The sequence below is a fragment of the Rhodamnia argentea genome, chromosome 9, assembly GCF_020921035.1.
Source record: "Rhodamnia argentea isolate NSW1041297 chromosome 9, ASM2092103v1, whole genome shotgun sequence".
In the NCBI taxonomy this organism is placed as follows: Eukaryota; Viridiplantae; Streptophyta; class Magnoliopsida; order Myrtales; family Myrtaceae; genus Rhodamnia; species Rhodamnia argentea.
In genome coordinates, this window is record NC_063158.1 from 13,697,975 (window position 1) to 13,725,108 (window position 27,134).

The following is a 27,134-nucleotide window of genomic DNA, read 5'->3' on the forward strand; positions in this document are numbered from 1 at the left end:
CCGGGGGATTTCCTGGGTTTTCTTGCGGAGATTTTCTCCAGGCGATTTCCCGATCATAGACGAGGATTACTTTTTATTTTTATTTTTATTTTTATTTTCAAGTTTTATGGATTGTTGGAATGGGATGTAATTGAATTTGTCAATTCGAAACAATGAGTGATATTAGGAAATGGTGGATTAATATTTTTAGTGTAAGTTCATTCTCGGCTCTTTTATACTATTTATTTATTTGTGGATTTGAATCATTAAATCAAATTGATAGAAATAATCATAAAAAATAATAACTTATTATATATTTAATATACACGTGTCCCAATATATCCGAATTCTACATTTTTTTTATATAAATAACGTGTCCACGTGTCATGTTGTGTGTCCAGTGTCGGCGTCGGCGTCGGTGTCGGCGTCGGCGTTATTTAGACAGTGACCAACAAATAAGGTTCCATAATATAGAACTCGACGAAGAAGCCTCTGTAGACTCTGAAAATTCAGGAAAAGATGCACAACTCAACGCAATTAATTGAACCCAAAGTCGAAACCATAGAACATACGCTCTTAGAAAAGCAAAAGCAAAAGCAAATCCAAGGAAATGGAAAGAGACGATGCGCGCTGCACTCAGAAAGAGAGAAATGGAGTGGATCGAAAAATTATGCTCTTCGAAAATTTCGGCATTGCGCATGATCACAGCGCTCCTTCAATGGTAGTTCTCGTGCTCATAGGCGACGTTAGCCAGAGAAAAGAACAGCAGCTACACACATTCACAATTAACTAGGAAAGCACACGCAATCCAGCCACCTCCAAACCATCTGCAACATCAGTGAGCGATCACGAGATCAAGTAGCTGGACCTCGACAATGAAGACGAAGACGAAGACGAAGATGAAGATGAGGATGGAGTCAATATCTGAACTGAAGGGCTCTCCTCCGGAGTTGAAGAATCGGCGTCTAAGGTTTACTAGATTTGTTGAACAGTCGACGGTGGTGGAGTCGATGAACGAGGAAAGCGGTGTCGGGATTTCGCCAGAGAGAGCGTATTAGGGTTTTGAAGTGTATTTTAATGTATCATGTTTGGAAAAATTTCAAATAAGGGCACTTCGTGCCTTCAGTTTTCTTAAATGAAAGCCTTAATGAAATGTCCCCTTTGTTTTAAAGAATGACTCATTTTCGTCATTTGCTCTATTTATTATTTTTATTTTTTTGTTGTTGCGGCCGACAAGGCCGTCCCTCGCGGCCATCCATGAGTGGCCTTGCCCGAGTACCACGATGCCGCCCTCGCGGCGGCCTCGCTTCGACAGCTATCGAGGGCGGCCTCGCCTTAATAGCCACGGGCGAGGGTGGGCTCTCGCCAATTGCGAATAGGTGTCTTGTGAAGTGAAGAGGTATCAAAATCATAGTCGATCATGGCTGCGAAGAAGAAGAAGATGACGTGATGATCCGGCGAGGGCTTGCTCGCTGCGACGAGGCGACCCTCGCCAATATCCGGCGAGGGCCGGCCTCGCCCGGTCCTCGCTAGTAGCCGGCTATCGCTTGAGACCCTTATTTGGAAATAATGCCAAGTTCAGGTCCTTATTTGAAAAAATAATGGCACTTCGGGCTCTTATTAGAAATTTCTCGTTCTGTTTTGTTTCAATCCCTAACATGAAGCATTTCGATTCGATTCGGGTAACATTTGTAACCGTTAATATATGTGTATGTTAAACCATTACCCAAAAATTAGCCTAAAAAATCGCTTTGGGTCCGATCGGGCATTGTCAATAGTTGGAATTTACCTGTAAAATATCATTTTGTAACATATGTTTAGAGTATGTAATGTTACTTTCGTCGTAAGTTATGTGGGTCCTGTGGTTGATAATATTCCACCAAATATAGTACTCTAACCAAAGTGAATTGCAAATTCCCTTCTCCTATTGTTAACTAAACTAACTAATTCCCTTCTTTAGAGGACGTAATATTGCTTTCTTCGTCCTAAGTACGGGGTACCTATGGTGTGTAATATTCCACAAAAGAACGGTAAACTATCGACGTTACTTGTAATTTTTCTTCACCTTTCGTAATCGAACCGCCTTGTTGACCGTTATCGTCCTTTTACGTTCGGTCCTAATTGATGGTAGTAAGATCTAGGGGTAAGCAAAAAAATCATGGTCCATCCAATTCGAATCGGACCATACCTAACCGGCTTATTATAGATGGTAACCGGTGGATACTGTCCGATGCATCCGGTTCTCGGTTTCAATTTTCCAGAATCGGTGGGTACCGGTTCGGTTCCCGATTTCCTTGTGGGAACCATCCAATCGGCCCAACCAGATCATTTTTTTATATAATACAAATGTATATTCTTTTAATTTGAGTGCATTACTTTGGATATGCCTTACTTCATGAAATATGGAATATGAAATTATTGTAATGACACAACGAGATAATGACATGTTGGTTTAGGCTTAGCTAGATAGCTGCACTAAAGTGGATCTGTGCCTTTCGAAATAACTTTTGCAAATATTACGATGCTTGTTATTTTTCCTACTGAAAATTTTCTATTAGGCAACACTACTAAATCATTGTCCCCATCGTTATCTTGCATATTAAAATTTTTCCTCCTTCAACCATTAGAGACTCGTTCCCTTTTCTTTCTTAATTGATGTTGGTGCTCACTAGGACCGTAATCGGGATCCAACCGGAAATCGAACCGGACCGGTGGTTCTGTTCCCGAGAGGGTTCATGGAACGAGCGGATGGTTCGGGATTCGCATTTTGCCGAACCGGTCCGTAAAAGGCAGTTCTCCGTTCTAGGGTGGGAACCAATCATCCAGGAATCGGTCATCCCTAGTAAGATCTTTTATTCCCATTGTTCGTAATTTTTTACGAGAAATAGTAAATTTCTTTTTTACCTTTACTGTTTGCAAATATTATGAGTCGATCATTTCTGTTGCTATTTGTAAATTTTGTTACGTAAATTGTCTTTTTTTTTTTTTTGGTAAAGGTAAGATATATATTGAGTAAAGCGTAGATTACAAAACAAAACCTCTACCGCACACCACCGGAGTGTCGCTAAAAGCGTAAGGGCAGCTCGGGTAGAAAAATCTAACTAGACAAGAGCCACAGAGAGGCCAACAACCGAGACCAAACCGTGGGGACTATACAAGAACCTGTACAAGAGTGACGCAAGTAGCTGTATAAGATAAAGTAGACCAAGCACCGTGGTCCAAAATGATAACAGGAAGGACAAAACTTCCCAAAAATCGCGGAGGAGATGCCCCAAGAAATCTGCATTCTTCGATTTACGGGGATGTCGTCAACACGCCCGAAGGTGGTAGCCTTATCCTTGACCACCTTTTGAAGACATTCCTTGATGGCAGTCAAATTAAGTTGCTTGTTGCGGAATAGGATGTGATTCCGTTCCGTCCAAATCACGTGGCAAAGAGCGCCAAATGAGAATCTTGCAATGCATTGATAAAAGAGGTGGCCCCGAAAGTGCTTCATCACCCACCTAAGGTTGTCTTGCCAAGAAGCATTATGCCAAGCAAAGTTGCACTTAGCCGACCAAAACAGAGCAAGGGCATTTGTAATACTACAACCAAAAAATAAATGGTCAATAGAGTCGTGGCGATAATTACAAAAACCACATAGACCTTCCGCAATACGATGATAGGCAAGGAGGATGACTAGGGTGGGTAGTCCGTTAAGGGTAATAAGCCATAGAATGAAGGAATACCGCGGAGCAAGATGACGATCCCATATGAACGAGTGCCATTGAACAACTTGTCCCTTGCGCCGAAAAAGATCCCAAGCCGAAGCCGAGGAGAAGACACCGGAGGAATGTCCGAGCCAGATTAGGGTATCCTGTTGGCTCTCGGGGGTGATGGACGGCATGGGGTCAGACCAAGCTCCCATGACGGTGTTCACCCTCGAGGGGAAGTGAGTTGTAGTTAGGAAATCCCGAACCGTGGCCTTACGAGATATACCGGACCGATATATATCCAGGTCGGAGAACAATTTGTATAAAGGACCCTTCGTATGCCATGAATCAAACTAGAACGATATATTACCATCGCCAACCCGCCAATGGAAGAGATGCTCACTATCCTTTCTAAGATCGAGGATCTTTTTCCAAGACCAAGAGCAAAGAGTCGGTTTCGTAGCCACCCAAAAGCTCTTATACTTGAGGAAGTTCGAGTGTATCCACTTACACCAAATGGATTCTTTATCCGTGAAAAGGATCCATATATGTTTAAGCATTGCCGCTTTGTTACAATCCGAGAGCCTCCGAATGCCAAGGCTTCCCTCCTCTTTAGGTAAACACGCCTTATCCCATGACACCTTCACCCCTCCGGTGCTTAGGTCCGGTCCTTTCCGGAGGAATTGCCTTAGAATTTGCTCAATACGAAGCAAAATAGACTTTGGAAGAATAAAGACACTAGCCCAAAAAACCCGGGTCGCATGAAGTATAGTCTTTACTAGCAAGAGACGTCCCGCAAAGGAGAGGAATCGCTGCGTCCACGAATGAGCTCTAGTCGTGATAGTATTAACCGGAGAAATGCAATCTCCTTTGCTAAGTCGTTTGGATATGAGTGGAACTCCCAAATAACGGATGGGCAAAACTCCTTCCCGAAAACCCAGCAGAGAAAGTAGGTGGTGCCGAAGTTGGGGCGAGCCACCCGAGCGTAAGAGTTCACTTTTACTCATGTTCGGTCTAAGTCCGGACTAATCGGAAAACCTATCCAGTCCCGCTTTAATAAGAGCAACCGAGTTACTATTAGCTTCGGTGAAGATAAGTACATCTGCGAAGAAGAGGTGGGAAAGCCGAGTGGCTTTACATCTCCAATAGAACTTGAAGTCGGGCTATCGAGTTTGGAGGTTGATAATTCCAGTGAAGATCTCCATTACAAGTGTGAACAAGTAAGCCGACATTGGGTTCCCTTGGCGCAATCCTCTACCACTAGCGAAAAATCCATGAAGCTCTCCGTTGATGGAGATGGAGAACTTAGGAGTCATGACACAAGTCATAATAAGGTTGATAAAGCCAACCGGGAACCCAAAAGCGTGCAAGACTAGTCGGAGGAATTCCCAATCGACAGTGTCATAGGCTTTCCCGAAATCTACCTTAATAGCACATTTTGGCAAGTAAGGGTCGTGATGGAAGCCACTAAACAGCTCCTGTGCCAAAAAGATGTTGTCACTGATACGACGGCCTTTGACGAAAGCATTTTGCATCGGACTAATAATAGAAGAAAGAACCCCACAGATCCTATTAGCCATAATCTTGGTGATGCATTTGTAAATTGTCTTTGTGTTACGTAAATTGTCTTTGTGTCTGTATTCCTTGAACATCCCATAAAACTCAGGTAACAGTAAGAGTAGATGCTGCGGGTGCGGGAGCAATAGCGCATTCCAAAGCAAGATAACACGCAAAGTCTCCAGATTTGGAGCGCGACGGCCATCGCAGCCTGGCCAACAGTGGACTGGACCCCTGCAAATTGGCGGAGATTCAGACTCCAGAGTGCCACAGTCGCGAAGAAGACGAGGAGGGAGTGTCCCTTTCTCGTTCCAGTTTTCGCGATACAATATCGCTTGATTAAATCGCTTCTCGAGCGTGTTCAAATGGCAAAATTCTGGTGATGGGTGGCCGTAGATAGCCGAGCATGCGACTATTGGTTAACGTGGTTGCAGATTCCAGAAGAACCCACGAGGGAATTGATTGGTTTTGCCATCGGAGATCCCATTGATCACGAGCTGCTCGATGAAATTACTGACCCAGAATCAGTTCGCTAGAATTCCACACCAGCGCTTCTTGTCCCGACTTTTCTGTACTACTGTTCCATTGGGAAGGGATAACGAGATCGACAAAATCGCCAAAGTCATAAACGACCACCCATTTCCTGATAGCACGCTTCAAACCGTCCTTCAGAAGCACATCCCGCCGCATACTCTTTCCGCCGGTTTCGTAGAGGACGTGCTTGGCCATTTATTTGGGGCTCATTCCAATGGTCTCAAAGCTCTAGAGTTCTTCAGATACACTGTCTGCCATTTGTCGTGTGGTCCGACTTCGGTGGCGTTCGAAAGAACTCTCCACATACTTGCGAGGATGTGGTACTTTGAGAAAACTTGGGAATTGATGGAAGAGATGCGGGTAATGCACCCTTCGGTGCTCATGCTGAAGGCGATGAGCATCATGATGTTGAAGATTGCAAAATTCAAGTCGTATGAGGATACTCTCCTGGCATTTGAAAGGATGGAGAATGATGTGTTTGTTGGAAGGAAGTTTAGTGCGGATGAATTCAATATACTTCTTTGGGCATTTTGCACGCATAGGCAGATGAAGGAAGTACGATCCGTGTTCAATAAGATGCATTCACGATTCTCTCCTGATACGAAGACCATGAATATACTGCTCTTGGGATTTAAAGATTCAGGCGATGTCACCTCAATGGAGTTGTTTTACCATGAGATGGTTAGAAGAGGTTTTAAACCTAATGCAGTGACATATAACATCAGGATTGATGCTTACTGTAAGAATGGTAAAAGAGGTTGTGTGGGTGACGGTCTCAGGCTTCTTGAAGAAATGGAAGGGGCCGGTTGCTTACCTACTGTTGAGACATTTACTACTTTGATTCATGGTGCGGGGGTTGCTCGCAATCTAACAAAGGCAAAGGAATTGTTTGATGGGATTTTTACAAGAAATATGCAACCAGATACAGCAGCCTATAATGTGACGATCAGTGTTCTGATAAAAGCAAAATATGTAAAAGCTGCCATTGCCTTGATGGATGAGATGGAGGCGAAGCAAATTAGGCATGACAACATGACCTATCAGACATTGTTCCTTGGACTGATGAGATCAAGAGAAATAGACGGAGTATATGAGTTATATCATAAAATGGTGGAGAGAAACTTTGTGCCTAAAACTCGGACGGTGGTCATGCTGATGAAGTACTTTTGTATTAATCGTCAAGTTGATATGGGATTGCATTTATGGGAATACTTGGTGAGCAAAGGGCATTGTCCTCATGGTCATGCGCTGGATCTTTTGGTGATTGGATTATGTTCTCGTGGAAGAGAACTAGAAGCTTTTGAGTGCTCCAAACAGATGCTGGAGAGAGGAAGGCTAATGACTGAAGCAACATTTCGGATGTTAGGGGGGCTACTGCTGCAGGCTGGTGAGGCCGACAAGTTGAGGAAGCTCAATCAACTGGTAAAGACGTTAAAAGCTATTCTGCCTCTGTCAAAAGGGCATGCTGATGGTATAGCTAATTCCTTAGAATTTCATGCAGAAAGGACGTTTTCAAGTTGACTTTGTTTGAGTGCAACCTCTGTTTACTGGATATTTGGATGGTTTGTCATTTTTGGTTCTCCTCAAAGTCTATAGGGCTGATACACATGCGATGAGAAACTCTGATCGTTTGTGTTCACTGTGCAGTCTTGACTCAAGTTATTGTTGAGACTTGGGCCATGCCTATGCAACCCAGTTTCTATAGGGTGGTTGAAACAAATCCCCGGAGGGAGGCAGGAATATGAGAGGCGCAGCGTTTTCCTCGTGTGGTTGCTTTTGCCTTTTGTAGGTTGGTCAAAACAGAAACATTGAAATTGAGGACTTGACAAGATGGCAAAGTTTTACTCTCATTAGACTTGCAAAAAGGAAATGCTGCTGCTCAAATTTCTGTGAGGATATACACATAAGCGCTATTCCTAAAGTGGAATGAGATTAGTTGATTGGCTTGTACAAAGATGGCTCTTAAACCCTGCACTTGATTTTTTCGCTGCGGAGTAGCTGCTCAGGTTGGTCAAAGTAATGAAAATACTGTGAGTATCCACATATGGATGGGTAGGGCATTCTTATTCTTTCCTCGAGAAAAGTCGAAAGAAGTTACGAGCTGGTCTGTCTTCATTGAAAGGTTCGTATGCTAGTGCTATCACGTCGATAATTGCTCAACAGCAAGTTGTTTGTCTTATGGTGACAGATTAAGGATGCTCACAAACTGTCTTTATTTATCATGACTTCACTATTGTAGTCAGAAAAGCTCCAGCTTCTTCTTGCACACTCCAAAGGAGGAGTTCTTCCTCTGAGAAAGAACCTTGCCACCCTGCACTTATGACTTGGTCAAAACAGATTTGGCTGTGACAAAGGATATGACGAAACTAGAACTGTAAGCTAAGTGCCGGAGTATCATATTTTAAACCCTGAAGTTCAGTTCTGCTTTTGTTGTAGTTGTACTAATTGATTGTCATATATGAAAGATGTTGAACAAACTCCAATGTTCTGTTAACTTCCATATGGGTTGATTGGACCCTATTACCAGTCAAAAATGAATGTTACCATGTGCAGGAGGCCACAGGTGCTTTATAGAAATTGTTGGTAGAGCGTCTCAGAACACTTGTTTGAACTTATTAAATATTTTTTTTATTGCAACTTTGATGTTCGGTAGAATTAGTTCCTTAAAATGTGCACTTTTTCGGTATCCAATGTGATTTGATGAGCATCTTTTCTGTTTTTGAAGCTTTTAACTGGTGCTGTTACTTGTTAATCGACCCATGAAAGGTACTACTAGCTTGCTGGACCTCTTATTGGTCCAGCAGTATCTGTTGAATTTCAGGTGTGATAATTTTCTCTTTGGCAGATGTCTTCTTATTATGATTATGACCAAAATACTAAAGTCGATAACTGCTGCTAGAGTAATAACAATGGATCTTTTAGAGCAGCCTCTTCCACCTTCACTCCTCCTACTTACACCTCTGTCCTCTCTCTTTGTCACTAACAAAAAAAAAAATGCTTAGATTAGTCACAACTTCAAAAATCGATGCCCGATTTCTGTTGCCAAAAAATAATCACTTCTCCTATCTAAAAGGAAAAAAGAGGAGAAAAAAATCGCTTATTTCTTGGACAGAAGACTACAGTGTTGCATACTGATAGGAACGGAAGATTTGCGTCTCCCATTGCTAGTTCAAATCTGGTTTTTGTATCTGACTGCTTCTGTTTCTTGCATACCCTGGAACAGCCCGGGGTGTGCAATCTCTTCCGCTTAACTAGATAATGCTTTCTCAACAAAGTTATGGAGGTCGAAACCTTCGAATCAGTGGCCCTCTTCCAGGTGAAAACAAGATGATGCCGTAACTGTAGATATATCATATATCCACGTCCAGTCACTTGACTTCCCACTCCATAGTCTGGAAACAAGTGAAAGAAGGAAAGGAGAAAACAGGACCTATGCAAATATAGAAGCATACTGTTCTATGAATTATGCGAATGCTCTGTGCTGCACTCAAATGTAATTGATGAGCTAGCTTGCTTTATGCGGGTGTATGTGTTTTTCTCGACATATCTTACTAATCATCTCATCTTCTCCTTAAGTAGATGCATGGCTGTCATCCATGCCCCTAGAACAATTCCTATAGATCATTCTTTCACCCTTGTCAATCCACCACATTTTGATTGCATTATAGCCCCCGGGAAAGATCAGATTCAGTTGTGCAGCGCCACTTCACAACCCAAGATTTCAATTACTGGCCAATATGATGCCGAAGACACAGCTTCATTTGAAGGACCCTGAAGAATGGTACCCCGAATGTACTTGTCAAGATTTAACATATCAATTCTTGGAATTGTTTGAGGAAGCATAGTGAATCGGCAAGCAAAAGATGCAGTTGAGGTAGGATTCTCATTCTTTTGACCTGTTTACTTCCGATTTTACTACAAGAGGGTAGCAAAAAGACTGGGAGGAGAAAGCACATAGAATTCACCTGGAGCTCCATATTAAAGCCTCTTATCCTGGTAGAACTCGACTCATTTGCAAAGACTTGGTTGTTTGGCGCCGGAACTAATCTCACCAATTCATCACCAACATGTGCGATAATTTCATCATCGAGGATTATTATCGAGGATCGTTACTAAGCTTGAGATCACAGTGAACGGTAGGCTTCTTGCTATGGTGATGGAGATAATGTGTAGCATAAGCAATGTTGATACCGATGCTTAGCCTTTAAAAGGCTCGAGTTTCTTGGCTCGTCACGTCCCTCGTTCTCTCCAGGAGTTAGATGTAGCCAATCCTCCAGGTTTCCAATGACCATAAATTCGTAGACTAGGGCCTTAAAATCGTCCACATCATTTGTCAATTCCTGAACAAGATGTCATGACCTTCACAAAATTACAATGTTTGATGTTTCTCTATGCCTCGCTCTCACGCCATGAAAAGGCTTTGTCAAGACACCGGTGAAAGAGATTTCTTGGAAGAGGTCGGAGCCGGATTGTGTCTATTATTCGCAACCCGCCAGATTGAAAGAATCAGTGACACCGTTAGTCCTAACACTGATGAAGTAATGGGTTCAACCGTTTTTGAAGTCTGGTTCCATTTTCTCCTCTTCAGAACCACTAGGATGCATTGAGGAAGACGAAAGTCGGGCTCTCCATGGCATAACTTCCCATTTCCAACTATGGCTGGCGGTGATGCTTAGCCGTGCGAGAGGTACTTCGTCTCTTGCAAACTGGAATTGAACTGAGAGAACGAACTGATCTGTGTACAATGCTTGAGTGCGATAGCTTATCATTTGTTGAGAGAGCATCTTGGACGTTTCTCTAAGCCCATGGGCCAAGCGAGCAATCATAGAAGAATGCAAGGAGCGTCTGGCTCAGTTGAAGTTCGTGAAGATTGTCCGTTGCCCACGTGAGTCCAATCAAGCTGCCGACTGGATTGCCAAAGCCCACCGCCAAAACATCTTACACCTCTAGTTGGTTAACTTTACCATCTCAGCCTCTTTGGGATACTTTGTGTTCAGAAACTCATATGTTATGTTCATGGGGCTCCAAGTTGGACAACGATGGTCGACTAGCTCAGCCAGCTCGCGACGGGGCTCACGGAGCCACACGGAAGTAAGCTCACGGGTTTATCACGGCTGAACGACGACACGACTCACGGTGGCGATTTCAATCTACAATGAATAGCAGCTCGTGGTTCGGTGATGGCTCGGCAACTCTCGAATTCACGGGCCGACCTACAAAACAAAAGCACGGGTGACGTCGATGGAGGGTGGCGACTGCTCTGGCTGCAACCGACGACATCGGATGGAGCTGCAGATTGCAATGACAGTGATTTCTGGCGCAGCAGATGGACCGGCGAGGGTCTCTGTCTATTCGCGGTACACCGTCGTCGCGACGCAATGGCTAGCAGGGCTTGGTGGGGATGGAGACTCGACCTGTCGGGTGCTCGGGCAGCCACTGGTGGCCGTCGGCTTTGGTACGAGCGAGGCAGCCGGAGAGAGACGGTGTCTACTCGAGGAGGAGGCAACAGACCTCGTCATGGGCGAAGGCAGTGTAGCATTAGGTGAGGCACGGTAGCGACTGAAGGGCCCGACAACAATGGACGTCGTCAGTGTTGGGGATTCGATGACTGCTGGTCAGGGGCAGCAAAGGCTGTGCGAGGTGATAGCGGACGGGGGCGGCGACCGGGGATTCTCGACTCTGCTCTTCCTCTGTTTAATTCTCACGTGTTCTGAGACTGAATTTGCCGACCTAGAGTTTTTGCTAGGTTCAATTTTTGTCTATCTATGGAATAGTCCCCCAAATTTTGGGTCTTTGCAATTTGATCATCAGGGACAAAATTTTGATCAATTAGACCCTCACGGGGCGGGCCCACCGATTGAATCGGCTTGGCTGGTCTGTGGCTTCTTTCGCAGCTTGTCTGCTCCTTGTCTGCTCCTTCTGTGCTTAATTGAGTTCTTTTTTCTATTTAATTAAGCTTTAACTGAAGGCCCTTTTCCCCTAATTAAAGTTTAATGGCCCGAATCAAGCTCCAGTTAGGCCCTAATAGCCTTATGAATTTCGACACACACCCCCTTGCAGGCTGAGTTTTGCCTTGGTTCACGCGTCGATTTCGAGTCCATTTTCGCCACCGGTCCGATTAAAATGCAAGAACACATGTATGGATAAATTAAACTAAACTACACGAAAATTGATTTAAATATTTTTGCTAGGGACTATAGTTAGTTCCTAATTTTTTATGGAATAAATGATTAAATGAATTGCCAAAACTTAGGTGTCGACATTTAAGAACATAGAGCAATTCCTAACATACTAGTATTTCGCGCAACAATTCAGCCACAGAGAGCCTTCCCTAGTCAAACTGCACAAACCTAGCTTTCCTTTTGAATCAAATTTCCTGTAGCTAAGGGTTTGTTTGGTAATTCTTTTTTTCCCGAAATAGAAAACGAATATAAACCCATTTGTGTACGTGTTGATAGAGGAAAAGCAAGTGGCGACACCAGGCTAAATGACTTTTTGTTCTCGGGAGCAAAAACAAGAAGTAAAAGAAAGTAATTTCTTTGTTACTGGGAACAAACAGCGAAACAAAGTCATTTTAGAAAAACTAGCTCAATATAACTTGGTACTCATCTTTACAACCACGAGTCCACTGCCGGTCATTGTAGGTCGTCAATTGCCATTGCCGTCGACGGCCCCCGCCGTGGTAGCCGACGGTCCTTACCACCTCCATTGGCTTTTTTATAATTAAATATAAAAAGTTAAGAATATAAATTTTTAGGTTCATACCAAACAAATTTATGTTCCTGTTATATTTCGGAAATAGAAATTTTGTGCAGTTATCAAACGCGTTCTTCTATTTAGAAGCTGCCCTCGGGACAAAATAAAAAAAATATCATTTCTACTCGGAATTATTCTCGGAATCGAAAAGTCACCACACGCGCCCTAATTGATAGCAATTCGTACTAGAAACCATAAAAAGAAGAAGAAGCAGCAGCATGGCAATTTATTTCGAATTCATTTTATTATACTACAGCACCAAAACAAAGTTTTAGTAAACTTATAGTACTCAATAATGTGCGTGCACATTACGAGCCTTATGCTAGCTTGAAACATGTACAGAGGCGGATGGTGAAAGATAACAACTATCATCTTTAAGGAAAGATCTTCGATAATGTATTTTACCCGCACGTTTGCGGATGCATAAGCAATACAGATTGTACAATGACGAGAGAAGAGACAAGTTCTAATAAAATTTATGCTATAGAGTATAGACCTGTGGTTTCATTGTTGTCCGTGTTAACCCCGTGCAAAGAGTTTCTCTCCGATCTTTTGCAGCTGATTTGCAGCTCCGCTGATGCTCATCCGCCTTCCGGGCACTTCATCGGAGCAAATGACTCCAATATTGTATAATGTAACCAAGCACTCTTGAAATATGCCGTCGCTTGCGGAGAGCCAATGCTGAGGATCGTTGGGGCTTGAATGATTCTCTCTTTCTTGGAGCAGAATGCGATCCGTAATTTTTAGCACTCGTTCGTGCAAAGCTTCTGCCACAAAGCTATGAAGAGTCAAATTGTCTCCGAAGGTGTCATTGGTGGGACTCAACCCCGTGAACATCTCCAATAAGAAGATGCCGTAATCGTAGACGTCGCCTTCTCTTGACACCTTGCATCCCATTGTATATTCTGCCACAAATGTAGATTATAGTGCGGGCGAACTTTTGGAGTGCAGATCATTAAAGCAGAGTGTAATGGGCGTAAGAGTTATCATGCGGCTACAAAACTCACAAAAAGACCCATCAACATCTTTTACCTAAATAAACTTTCTTGCTTTGAAAGAGAGATTACCCGGTGGAGCATAACCGATTGTTCCTCTTATGCCCACCGAGCTCGTCCGATTAGCCACGGTATCAGAGGATGATCCAGGGAGGAACTTTGCCAATCCAAAGTCACCAACATGGGCGACCATCTCAGCATCTAAGAGGATATTGCTCGGCTTTAGATCACAATGTATGATGGGGATGTGGCATTGGTGATGGAGATAGTCCAGTGCAGAGGCGACATCAATAGCAATGTTTATCCTTTGAAAGAAATTCAATGTCCGGGTAGGCTCATTCCCGTGAGATGGTGTTGGGTTTGGGTGTAACCACCTTTCGAGGCTTCCATTTTCCATGTACTCATAAACTAAGGCCTTAAAATCATTTTGCTGATGATCAATACTCGAGCAAACCGTCAATATCTTTAGAAGATTTCGATGTCTCACGTTCTTTAATGCCTCGCACTCCGCCAGGAAGCTCTTCAGAGCACCACGATGCACTAAATGAAGCACCTTCACCGCAACGGTTGTAACATTTTCCTTAAGTATCCCCTTGTAAACAGAGCCAAAGTTTCCAACACCGATCAAATTCATTGAAGAAAAATCATCGGTTGCTTTTAAGAGTGCTCGATAAGATATGTCTGGACATGGATCATCCATGGAAGTTGAAATCGGTTCTTTTACTTTCTTCTTCAACCAACGAAGATATAGATAAACCATAACAAGAGCTATTCCAAGAATGACAAAAGTAGCACAAGCCGACGATACCAATATATGGATTTTTTCTTCTCTTGGAGCGTTTGGAGATGCACTTGGGGAGGTGAAATGCTGGCAATCCCCCACAAAGCTCATCGTTCCCAACAATAGAAGTCGCGGTAGCATTCTCAAAGACTCCTTCAAGCGGTAGCATGCCTTCAAAGCTATTGTAAGACAAATTCAAAAGTTTCAAGGACCGAAATAATGCTAAACATTCTGGAATCTGACCCGTCAAATTGTTGCATGAAAGATCTAGCTCTTCAATACCTCCTAACGATGCGATCGATTGAGGAATGGACCCACGGAAAAAGTTTCCCCCCATCCTCGGTGAGGTCAATCCAGTACAATCTCCTAAACTATTTGGGATTTCACCTACCAACTTGTTGTCGGAGATGTCTAACTCGGTCAGAGTCTTCAAGTTCCCTACTTCCATGGGCGGAACCCCACTCGGATGGTTCCGAGACAAGTTCAAAATGATTGTTATCGAGGAGAGACCAATGAGCTGTGGGGGTATGGTACCGCTGAGATTATTATTAGAAAGATCAAGTCACCGCAGAGATTGACACTTTGACGGATGTGAAGGAATTTCCCCATGAAAGTTGTTCCAACGAAGACTTAGCATGATCAACTTGGTTAGATTCCCCAAAGAAGTTGGGATAGTCCCTCCCAGGTTGTTATCCATTAACTGCAATACCCCTAGATTTTGCAGATTCCCGAAATTTGAGGGAACCTCCCCCGAAAACTTGTTGGAATACATATCTAGCCGGTGCGGGTTGACTAGACTTCCAATCTCTCCGGGAATCGCACCAAATATAAGGTTCTCACTCACGTCGAACACTACGAGAGTGCACGAGAAATTACCTATGCATTTGGGCGGTGCCCCGCCAAGTCTGTTCCAACCAATTTCGAAGAAATCTAGTCTGGTGGAGTTTGTCAATGAGCATACGAAGCTCAAGTCTTCAGAATTCCCATTTCCCAGCTGGTTATCGAAGATGGAAAAATGCCAAAGCCTAGGCATATTTCCGAAAGAAGGCACTTTCCCTGAAAGCTTGTTCGGTCCGGATTGAATAACCTCTAGCTTTGTCCAATTGGACACCGAGGGAGGAATCGGTCCCTCAAGTTGGTTCGTGGAAATGCTGAAAATTTGACGATTTGGGAGCGTCAAGCCTAAGCCTGCAGGAAGACTCCCTTGTATCCGGTTGTCTAAAACGCCGAACTGGGTTAGAGAGGAGAGATTGAGCAATGAAGGCGGAATTGTACCGGAGAATCTGTTTCCCGAGACGGTGATAGTATGTAAACTTGTCGGGCGGCCTAGATCTTCGGGAATGCTCCCGCCCAAGTTATTTTCCGTGAGTTGAAGAACCTGCGGTGAAGATAAGTTCCCAAAGAAGGAAGGCACATTTCCAGAGAGTGCATTTTTATAGAAGGACAAAAATCGTAGCTTCGTAAATGAACCGAGTTCTGTGGGAATTACTCCGATTAGTTGGTTGAATGGAATGCTGAGGACTACGAGCTTTGAGCAAGCTGACATGTTTCTAGGAATTTCGCCGGCCAGTGAATTGTTGTCTAGCCGTAGAAAACGCAGGCGGCGCAACCGCCCGACTTGCGGAGGGATTTCTCGAACGAGACTATTATTCTGGAGATCAATTTCACTCAAGAAGCTTAGGTTTCCAATGTGAGGAGAGATGGGCCCCGAGAGTCCTAGCGATGTCAAGTTCGGGGCCGTAACCCTCGGGTGCCTCGGGCCGCATGTGACACCGTGCCAATGGCAAAACCCGACGGTGTCATTCCACGAGGCAAGCGCCCCGTAAGGGTCTTTGGCTGCGGCCTTAAATGCGAGCAGCGCGAGTTTGTCGGTTTCATTTGTGGCGGAGGAGGCTTGGATAAAGCACGGTGCAAGAGCGAGAGACGAGAGAAGGAAACGGCATGCCGGTGCCGGATACCGCACAAAACTGAAGTGCCCAAGTTCCATAGCTCGAGCAGAAGTTGGTAGAAATGAAAGGAGGGAGGGAGCTTAAGACTTTAAGAGGAAACTGTGAAGGGCCTTTCTGGTTTTTCCTTTTTCCAATGTTGCAGACAAGCCAAAACAACAGCTAACCGAGTTGGTTTTCTCGGGCATCCAAGTTGCACTACTTTCTCGTCCGAACCGTCCCAACCAAACGAATCTTGACTCGGGTCGCGATTGCAAAGTCGGTGAAGCTATGTGCTTTGCTGCATCCGGAATCTCCGGATGACGGTGATGCATGTGCCTAATATTTTCTCTTAGGAAAAGTCTTGCTCGATTGCACACGGTACTAGCCGCGTTATCAATTTTTTTCACAATTTCCTTTCCTTTTCCTTTCTTGTTATTTGCCAGCCCCGAGTTTGTGGCTCGCATTTGACCGTCCAAGTGGATGGTAATGCTAGCAACCGTCTTTCTCGCAAGTAGACCCGGTAGACCTGGTCGCTCCCATTCTTTCCATCCACGTTGGAAAAGACTTTTGACAGGCCGTGTGTGCATCCGGAGTCACCGGAAGACATTGATGCACGTACCCAATATTTTCTCGTAGGAAAAGTCTTGCCTGACCGCACACCGTACTAAGGGAGTGCATGATAACATTTCTAGAAGGGGATTTCTGCTCTAGAAATACTTTTAAGGCAGAAATTTGTTTGGTAAAAATTTTTACTTTTGAAAAAAATTTTCACTTTTGAAGTTATTTTTTTCCTAACTTTGAGAAGTTAAAATAATATCTTCTCCAACTCAAAAAGTACTTTTCGCCTCACTCTCTTTTCGATCATATCCACATCTACCAACCTCCGCGACCGTGGACCGTCGTCGATCGCCGCCCATCCCCGACCTCCACGGGTCGCCGCCCACGACCACCGCCAACCGCCGACCATCGCTTGCCCCCGCCTACCGTGGACCTCTACCAATCGCCACTTGCCGACTGTCCTCGATAGCCAACCACCGCTAACCTCCACCGGCCGTGGATCGTCGCCGGCCTCCGTCCATCGTGGACCTTCACCGGCCACAACCCACGACCACCACCGACCATCGCCCGCCTCGGCCCACCGGAGACCTCCGCTAGCCGCCACCCGCCGATTGTTCCGGATAGCCAACCACCGCCAACCTCCATCGGTTGTCGCCCATTGCCGCCCGCGATTGCCGACCACCGTTGCCAACAACCGCCAACCACGGAATCACCGCCCACTACCAACCTTCGGAAAAGTCTTGCTCGCATGTACACGGTACTAGCCGTGTTAAGCTTGCCATCAATTTTTTTCATAAAAACTCCCATTCTTTCCCGTAAATAGACGCGGTAGACCGGTCACTCCCATTCTTTCCATCCACGTTGGAAAGGACTTTTGACAAGCTAGCTACGTATGCATCCAAAGTCACTGGATGACGTTGATGCATGCATGTATCTTTATATCTACGTCTTGACAGGACAATCCAATCCCATCTGTCATGTCCCATAATTTATCAACACTCATATGATTCCGTGGAAACTCCTCTGTCCTCTATTTCGCACATTTCATTTTCCCTTTTCTCCATATTTTTTTTTCAATTTTTGAATTTTGGAAGTAACGCTGGTCCTATTTCATATTTCCTTAAAACTTTTCTCTGTCCGCCACGTGGAATGCCACATAGGATGCCACCGCAGCACTCCCCAACAGCTTCAAAGCCTTGCTTACGTTTTCGTTTAGATTTTAACGGAACGTAACAACGAAAAATATATAATTCAAGGACCATATTGGCCGAAAGACGAATACGGGGTTGTCGATGCACAAATTGAAGCCTTTGCATTAGTGAAATTGATATAAGTAGTAAGCCTCCGAAAGAGCAATGCCGGAGAATTCGCACTTACGCCCTTAGAAAAATCCAATACACAAAAGTTACATTATTGAGATGTGGGACTGATTATACTAAGGCATATTTAGACAACACTTGCTATGTGTATCGAGATCCTTTTAATTGCTGCATACCAGAAGGCTTGACATGAAATCTATACATCCTTATTCATCCTGTTAAAATATGTCTCAAGTTTGAATTTGTGAACGTGATCTAACTTTTGATTATTTTTTGCTATGGGATAAATATGAATATTCTAAAGATTTATTTCAATATTCTCCTTGATTGATGTTTCCCAGTCAAAGTCCGATCATGTACTGGAGTCGCCGATGCAATAAAAGGAAAAGGTAAAGTCCAAACTTGGACTTGCTGACCGAATCGGTCTCCCGACCACGGGAGAGCTCGGTTTCATGTATGCTTTCCCTTAATTTAGGTATTCTTTATGTTAGATATGCTCTCCCATAATTTAGGCGTTCCTTAGACTGTTACTAACAAATAAGGTTCCATAATATAGAACTCGATGAAGAAGCCTCCGTAGAATCTGAAAATTCAGGAAAAGATACACAACTCAACGCAATTAATTGAACCCAAAGTCGAAACCAAAGAATATACGCTCTTATAAAAGCAAAAGCAAATCCTAGGAATTGGAAAGAGACGATGCGCGCTCCACTCAGAAAGAGAGAAATGGAGGGGATCGAAAAATTATGCTCTTCGAAAATTTCGGCAATGCGCATGATCACAGCGCTCCTTCAATGGTAGTTCTCGTGCTCATAGGCGACGTTAGCCAGAGAAAAGAACAGCAGCTACACACATTCACAATTAACTAGGAAAGCACACGCAATCCAGCCGCCTCCAAACCATCTGCAACGTCAGTGAGCGATCGCGCGATCAAGAAGCTGGACCTTGATGACGAAGATGAAGACGAAGATGAGGATGGAGTCAATATCCGAACTGAAGGGCTCTCCTCCGGAGTTGGAGAATCGCCGTCTAGGGTTTACTGGATTTGTGGAAGAGTCGACGGTGGCGGAGTCGACGAACGAGGAAAGCGGTGTCGGGATTTCACCAGAGAGAGCATATTAGGGTTTTGAAATGTATTTTAATGTATTATGTTTGGGAAAATTTCAAATAAGGGCACTTCATGCCTTCAGTTTTCTTAAATGAGGGCCTTAATGAAATGTCTCATTTGTTTTAAAGAATGGCCCATTTTCGTCTTTTGCTCTGTTTATTATTTTTATTTTTTTGTTGTTGCAACCAACAAGGCCGTCCCTCGCGGCCATCCATGGGTGGCCTCGCCCGAGTAGCATGATGCCGCCCTTGTGGCGGCCTCGCCTTAACAGCCACGTGCGAGGGTGGGTCCTCGTTGATTGCGAAGAGGTGTCTTGTGAAGTGAAGAGGTATCAAAATCAAAGTCGATCATAGTTGCGAAGAAGAAGAAGATGACGTGATGATCCGGTGAGGGCTTGCCTCGCGCGGCGAGGCGACCCTTGCCAAGATTTGGCAATGGCCAGCCTTGCCCGGTCCTCGCCATGAGCCGGCCATCGTGAGACCCTTATTTTGAAATAATGTCAAGTTCGAGTCCTTATTTGAGAAATAATGGCACTTTAAGCCCTTAATAGAAATTTCTTGTTCGGTTTTGTTTCAAGCCCTAACATCAAGCGTTTCGGTTTGGTTCGGGTAACATTTGTAACCGTTAATATATGTGTATGTTAAACCATTACCCAAAAATTAGCCTAAAAAATCACTTTGGGTCCGATCGGGCATTGTCAAAAGCCGGAATTTACGTGTGAAATATCATTTTGTAACATATGTTTAGAGTATGTAATGTTACTTTCGTTGTAAGTTTTGTGGGTCCTGTGGTTGATAATATTCCACCAAATATAGTATTCTAACCAAAGTGAATTGCAAATTCCCTTCTCCTATTGTTAACTAAACTAACTAATTTCCCTTCTTTAGAGGACGTAATATTGCTTTCTTCATCCTAAGTACGGGGTACCTATGGTGTGTAATATTCCACAAAAGAACGGTAAACTATCGACGTTACTTGTAATTTTTCTTCGCCTTTCGTAATCGAACCGCCTTGTTGACCGTTACTATCCTTTTACGTTCTGTCCTAATTGATGGTAGTAAGATCTAGGGGTAAGCAAAAAAATCGGGGTTCATCCAATTCGGATCGGACCGTACCTAACCGGCTTATTATAGATGGTAATCGGTGGATACTATTCGATGCATCCAGTTCTCGGTTTCAATTTTCTAGAATCGGTGGGTACCGGTTCGGTTCCCGATTTCTTGGTGGGAACCATCCAACCGGCCCACCCGGATAAGTCTTTTTATATGATACAAATGTATATTCTTTTAATTTGATCGCATTACTTTAGATATGCCTTTCTTCATGAAATATGGAACATGGAATTACTGTAGTGACACGGCGAGATTGTGGCATGTTGGTTTAGGCTTAGCTAGATAGCTGCACTAAAGTGGATTTGTGCCTTTTGAAATAACTTTTGCAAATATTACGATGCTTGTGATCTTGCATATTGAAATTTTTCTATTTGGCAATGCTACTAAATCATTGTCCCCATCATTATTTTGCATATTAAAATATTTCCTCCTTCAACCGTTGGAGACTCGTTCCCTTTTCTTTCTTAATTGATGTTGGTGCTCGCTAGGACCGTAACCGAGATCCAACCGGAAATCGAACCGGACCAGTTCCCGAGTGGGTTCACGGAGCGAGTGGGTGGTTCACGCTTCACATTTTGCCAAACCGGTCCATAGCAGGCAATTCTCGGTTTTAGGGTGGGAACCAACCATCCGAGAATCGGTCATTCCTAGTAAGATCTTTTATTCCCATTGTTCATCATTTTTTACGAGAAATAGTAAATTTTTTTTTACCTTTACTGTTTGCAAATATTATGAGTCGATCATTTCTGTTGCTATTCGTAAATTTTGTTACGTAAAGTGTCTTTGGGTCTGTATTCCTTGAACATCCCATAAAACTCAGGTAACAGTAAGAGTAGATGCTGCGGGTGCGGGAGCAATAGCGCATTCCAAAGCAAGATAACACGCAGAGTCTCCAGATTTCGAGCGCGACGGCCATCGCAGCCTGGCCAACAGTGGACTGGACCCCTGCAAATTGGCGGAGATTCAGACTCCAGAGTGCCACGGTCGCGAAGAAGACGAGGAGGGAGTGTCCCTTTCTCGTTCCAGTTTTCGCGATACGGTATCGCTTGATTAAATCGCTTCTCGAGCGTGTTGAAATGGCGAAATTCTGGTGATGGGTGGCCGTAGATAGCCGAGCATGCGACTACTGGTTAACGTGGTTGCAGATTCCAGAAGAACCCACAAGGGAATTGATTGGTTTTGCCATCGGAGATCCCATTGATCATGAGCTGCTCGATGAAATTACTGACCCAGAATCAGTTCGCTAGAATTCCACACCAGCGCTTCTTGTCCCGACTTTTCTGTACTACCGTTCCATTGGGAAAGGATAACGAGATCGACAAAATCGCCAAAGTCATAAACGACCACCCATTTCCTGATAGCACGCTTCAAACCGTCCTTCAGAAGCACATCCCGCCGCATACTCTTTCCGCCGGGTTCGTAGAGGACGTGGTTGGCCATTTATTTGGGGCTCATTCCAATGGTCTCAAAGCTCTAGAGTTCTTCAGATATACTGTCCGCCATTTGTCGTGTGGTCCGACTTCGGTGGCGTTCGAAAGAACTCTCCACATACTTGCGAGGATGCGGTACTTTGAGAAAGCCTGGGAATTGATGGAAGAGATGCGGGTAATGCACCCTTCGGTGCTCACGCTGAAGGCGATGAGCATCATGATGTTGAAGACTGCAAAATTCAAGTCGTATGAGGATACTCTCCTGGCATTTGAAAGAATGGAGAATGATGTGTTTGTTGGAAGGAAGTTTGGTACGGATGAATTCAATATACTTCTTCGGGCATTTTGCACGCATAAGCAGATGAAGGAAGCACGATCCGTGTTCAATAAGATGCATTCACGATTCTCTCCTGATACGAAGACCATGAATATACTGCTCTTGGGATTTAAAGATTCAGGCGATGTCTCCTCAATGGAGTTGTTTTACCATGAGATGGTTAGAAGAGGTTTTAAACCTAACACAGTGACATATAACATCAGGATTGATGCTTACTGTAAGAATGGTAAGAGAGGTTGTGTGGGTGATGGTCTAAGGCTTCTTGAAGAAATGGAAGGGGCCGGTTGCTTACCTACTGTTGAGACATTTACTACTTTGATTCATGGTGCGGGGGTTGCTCGCAATCTAACAAAGGCAAAGGAATTGTTTGATGGGATTCTTACAAAAAATATGCAACCAGATACAGCAGCCTATAATGCGATGATCAGTGTTCTGATAAAAGCAAAATATGTAAAAGCTGCCATTGCCTTGATGGATGAGATGGAGGCGAAGCAAATTAGGCATGACAACATGACCTATCATACATTGTTCTTTGGATTGATGAGATCAAGAGAAATAGACGGAGTATATGAGTTATATCATAGAATGGTGGAGAGAAACTTTGTGCCTAAAACTCGGACGGTGGTCATGCTGATGAAGTACTTTTGTATTAATCGTCAAGTTGATATGGGATTGCATTTATGGGAATACCTGGTGGGCAAAGGGCATTGTCCTCATGGTCATGCACTGGATCTTTTGGTGATTGGATTGTGTTCTCGTGGAAGAGAACTAGAAGCTTTTGAGTGCTCCAAACAGATGCTGGAGAGAGGAAGGCTAATGACTGAAGCAACATTTCGGATGTTGGGGGGGCTACTGCTGCAGGCTGGTGAGGCCGACAAGTTGAGGAAGCTCAATCAACTGGTAAAGACGTTAAAAGCTGTTCTGCCTCTGTCAAAAGGGCATGCTGATGGTATAGCTAATTCCTTAGAATTTAATGCAGAAAGGACTTTTTCAAGTTGACTTTGTTTGAGTACAACCTCTGTTTACTGGATATTTGGACGGTTTGTCATTTTTGGTTCTCCTCAAAGTCTATAGGGCTGATACACATGCGCTGAGAAACTCTGTTCGTTTGTGTTCACCGTGCGGTGTTGACTCAAGTTATTGCTGAGACTTGGGCCATGTCTATGCAACCTAGCTTCTGCAGGTGGTTGAAACAAATCCCGGAGGGAGGAAGCAATATGAGAGGCACAGCGTTTTCCTCGTGTGGTCGCTTTTGCCTTTTGTGGGTTGGTCAAAACAGAAAATTGAGATTGAGGACTTGACAAGATGGCACAGTTTTACTCTCATTTGACTTGCAAAAGGAAATGCTGCTGCTCAAATTTCTGTGAGGATTTGCACGTAAGCGCTATGCCTAAAGTGGAATGAGATTAGTTGATTGGCTTGTACAAAGATGGCTCTTAAAGCCTGCATTTGATTTTTTTTGCTGCGCGGTAGCTGCTCAGTTTGATCAAAGCAATGAAAATATTGTATCCGCATATGGATGGGTAGGGCATTCTTATTCTTTCCTGACGAAATGTTGAAAGAAGTTACGAGCTGTTCTGTCTTCATCGAAAGGTCTGTATGCTCGTGCTACCATGTAGATAATTGCTCAACAGTGAGTTGTTTGCCTTATGGTCACAGATTAAGGATGTTCACAAACTGTCTTTATTTATTGCAACTTCACTATTGTACTCAGAAAAGCTCCAGCTTCTTCTTGTACACTCAAATGGAGGAGTTCTTCCTCTGAGAAAGAACCTTGCCACCCTGCACTTATGACTTGGTCAAAAAAGATTCGGCTGTGACAAAGGATATGACAAAACTAGAACTGTAAGCTAAGTACCGGAGTATCATATTTTAAACCCTGAAGCTCAGTTCTGCTTTTTGGAGGAGTTGTACTAATTGATTGTCATATATGAAATATGTTTAACCAACTCTAATGTTCTGTGAACTTCTATATGGGTTGATTGGACCCTATTACCAGTCAAAAGTAAATGTTACCATGCGCAGGCGACCACAGGTGCTCTAAGGAAAATGTTGGTAGAGTGTCTCGGAACAATTGTTTAAACTTATTAAATATTTTTTTGTATTGCAACTCTGATGTTCAGTACAATTAGTTCCTTAAAATGTGTACTTTTTCGGTATCCAACATGATTTGATGAGCATCTTTTCTGTTTTGAAGCTTTTAACTGGTGCTGTTAAGGTAATTGTTAACAAGACCCTCTTGGAATGTATCAGGGGTTGTGCTCTCAGTGACCAAAAGACAAGATTTTAATCAACCCATGAAAGGTACTACTAGCTTGCTGGACCTCTTATTGCTCCAGCAGTATCTGTTGAATTTCAGGTGTCATAATTTGCTCTTTGGCAGTTGTCTCCTTAGTATGATTATGACCAGAATACTAAAGTTAATAACTACTGCTAGAGTAATAGCAATGGATCTTTTAGAGCAGCCTCCTTCCACCTTCACTCCTCCTACTTACACCTCTGTCCTCTCTCATTTTCACTAATAAACAAAAAATGGTTAGATTAGTCACAGCTTCAAAAATCGATGCCCGATTTCTGTTGCCAGAAAATAAGCACTTCTCCTATCCAAAAGGAAAAAAGAGGAGAAAAAGAATCACCTATTTCTTGGACAGAAGACTACAGTGTTGCCTACTGATAGGAACGGAAGATTTGCGTCTTCCATTGCTAGTTCAAATCTGGTTTTTGTATCTGACTGCTTCTGTTTCTTGCATACCCTGGAGCTGCCCGGGGTCTGCAATCTTTTTGGCTTCACTAGATAATGCTTTCTCAACAAAGTTATGGAGGTCAAAACCTTCGAATCAGCGGGCCTCTTCCCGGTGAAAATCTCTTGCAAGATGATGCCGTAACCGTAGATATATCATATAACCATGTCCAGTCTCTTGGCTTCCCACTCCATACTATGGAAACAAGTGAAAAACAGGAAAGGGGAAAACAGGACCTATGCAAATATAGAAGCACACTGTGCTATGAATTATGCGAATGCTCTGCGCTGCACTCAAATGTAATTGATGAGCTACCCTGCTTTATGCGGGTGTATGTGTTTATCTCGACATATCTTACTAATCATTTCATCTTCTCCTTAAGTAGATGCATGTCTGTCATCCATGTCCATAGAACAATTCCTAGAGATCATTCTTTCACCCTTGTCAATCCACCGCATTTTGATTGCATTATAGCCCCTGGGAAAGATCAGATTCAGTCATGCAGCTCCACTTCACAACCTAAGATTTCAATTACTGGCCAATATGATGCCGAAGACACAAGCTTCATTTGAAGACCCCTGAAGAATGGTACCCTGAATGTACTTGTCAAGATTTAACATATCAATTCTAGGAATTGTTCGAGGAAGCATAGTGAATCGGCATGTAAAAGCTGCGGTTGAGGTAGGATTCTCATTCTTTTGACCTGTTTACTTTCGATTTTACTACAAGAGGGAAGCAAAAAGACTGGGAGGAGAAAGCACATAGAATTCAACTGGAGCAACATATTAAAGCCACTTACCCTAACTGAACTCTACAAATTTGCAAAGACTTGGCTGTTTGCCGCTGGAACTGATCTCCCCAATTCATCACCAATATGTGCAATAATATCGTCATCGAGGATTGTTACCAAGCTTGAGATCGCAGTGAACTATAGGCTTCTCGCTATGGTGATGGAGATACGGTGAAGCATAAGCAACATTGATACCAATGCTTAGCCTTTAAAAGGCTCGAGTTGCTGGGCTCGTCACGTCCCTCGTTCTCTCCAGGAGTTAGATGTAGCCAATCCTCCAGGTTTCCATTGACCATAAATTCGTAGACTAGGGCCTTAAAATTGTCCACATCATTTAGCAATTCCTGAACAAGATGTCATGACCTTCACAAGATTACAATGTCTGATGTTTCTCAATGCCTCGCACTCATGCCATGAAAAAGCTTCGCCAAGACACCAATGAAAGAGATTTCTTGGAAGAGGTCGAAGCCGGATCGTGTCTATTATTCGCAACCCGCCATATTGAAAGAATCAGCGACACCGTTAATCCTAACACTGATGAAGCAATGAGTTCAACCGTTTTTGAAGTCTGGTTCTATTTTCTCCTCTTCGGAACCACTAGGATGCATTGAGGAAGACGAAACTCGGGCTCTCCATGGCATAACTTCCCATTTCCAACTATGGCTGGCGGTGATGCTTAGCCGTGCGAGAGGTACTTCGTCTCTTGCAAACTGGAATTGAACTGAGAGAACGAACTGATCTGTGCACAGTGCTTGAGTGCGATAGCTTATCACTTGTTGAGAGAGCATCTTAGACGTTTCTCTAAGCCCATGGGCCAAGCGCGCAATCATAGAAGAATGCAAGGAGCGTCTGGCTCAGTTGAAGTTCGTAACGATTGTCCATTGCCCACGTGAGTCCAATCAAGCTGCCGACTGGATTGCCAAAGCCCACCGCCGAAACATCTTACACCTCTAGTTGGTTAACTTTACCATCTCAGCCTCTTTGGGTATTTTGTGTTCAGAAACTCATATGTTATGTTCATGGGGCTCCAAGTTGGACAACGATGGTCGACTAGCTCAGCCAGTTCGCGACGGGGCTCGCGGAGACACACAGCCGTAAGCTCACGGGTTTATCACGGCTGAATGACGACACGACTCACGGTGGGGATTTCAATCTACGATGAATAGCAGCTCGTGGTTCGGTGATGGCTCGGCAACTCTCGAATTCACGGGCCGACCTACAAAACAAAGGCACGGGTGACGTCGATGGAGGTGGCGACTGCTCTGGCTGCAACCGACGAGGTCGGATGGAGCTGCAGATTGCAACGACAGTGATTTCTGGCACGGCAGATGGACCGGCGAGGGTCTCTGTCTATTCGCGGTCCACTGTCGTCGCGACGCAATGGCTAGCAGGGCTTGGTAGGAATGGAGACTCGACCTGTCGGGTGCTCGGGCAGCCACTGTTGGACGTCGGCTTTGGTACGAGCGAGGCAGCCGGAGAGAGACGGTGTCTACTCGAGGAGGAGGCAACAGACCTCG

General features: G+C 44.0%; 4 protein-coding genes across 4 annotated transcripts; 2 read left to right on the forward strand and 2 right to left on the reverse strand.

Annotated features, from left to right (window-relative positions):
• The first annotated feature begins 5,650 nt into the window (after window positions 1-5,650).
• Window positions 5,651-7,426, forward strand: LOC115726808 (pentatricopeptide repeat-containing protein At3g61360-like). The gene has a single exon (XM_030656856.2). The coding sequence runs from the start codon at window positions 5,733-5,735 to the stop codon at window positions 7,281-7,283; it is 1,551 nt and encodes a 516-aa protein (XP_030512716.2). The 5' UTR covers window positions 5,651-5,732; the 3' UTR covers window positions 7,284-7,426.
• A 5,611-nt stretch (window positions 7,427-13,037) lies between these two features.
• LOC125316441 (receptor kinase-like protein Xa21) lies at window positions 13,038-14,742 on the reverse strand. The gene is made up of 3 exons (XM_048284768.1): window positions 14,577-14,742; window positions 13,586-14,473; window positions 13,038-13,423 (listed from the first exon to the last, which is right to left on the reverse strand). Exons 1-3 carry the CDS (start codon window positions 14,740-14,742, stop codon window positions 13,038-13,040), a joined length of 1,440 nt encoding a protein of 479 aa, XP_048140725.1.
• A 114-nt stretch (window positions 14,743-14,856) lies between these two features.
• On the reverse strand, window positions 14,857-16,281 carry LOC125316442 (LRR receptor-like serine/threonine-protein kinase EFR). The gene has a single exon (XM_048284769.1). It carries the CDS (start codon window positions 16,279-16,281, stop codon window positions 14,857-14,859), a length of 1,425 nt encoding a protein of 474 aa, XP_048140726.1.
• A 5,109-nt stretch (window positions 16,282-21,390) lies between these two features.
• Window positions 21,391-23,198, forward strand: LOC125316537 (pentatricopeptide repeat-containing protein At3g61360-like). The gene has a single exon (XM_048285111.1). It carries the CDS (start codon window positions 21,523-21,525, stop codon window positions 23,083-23,085), a length of 1,563 nt encoding a protein of 520 aa, XP_048141068.1. The 5' UTR covers window positions 21,391-21,522; the 3' UTR covers window positions 23,086-23,198.
• The last annotated feature ends 3,936 nt before the right edge of the window (window positions 23,199-27,134 follow it).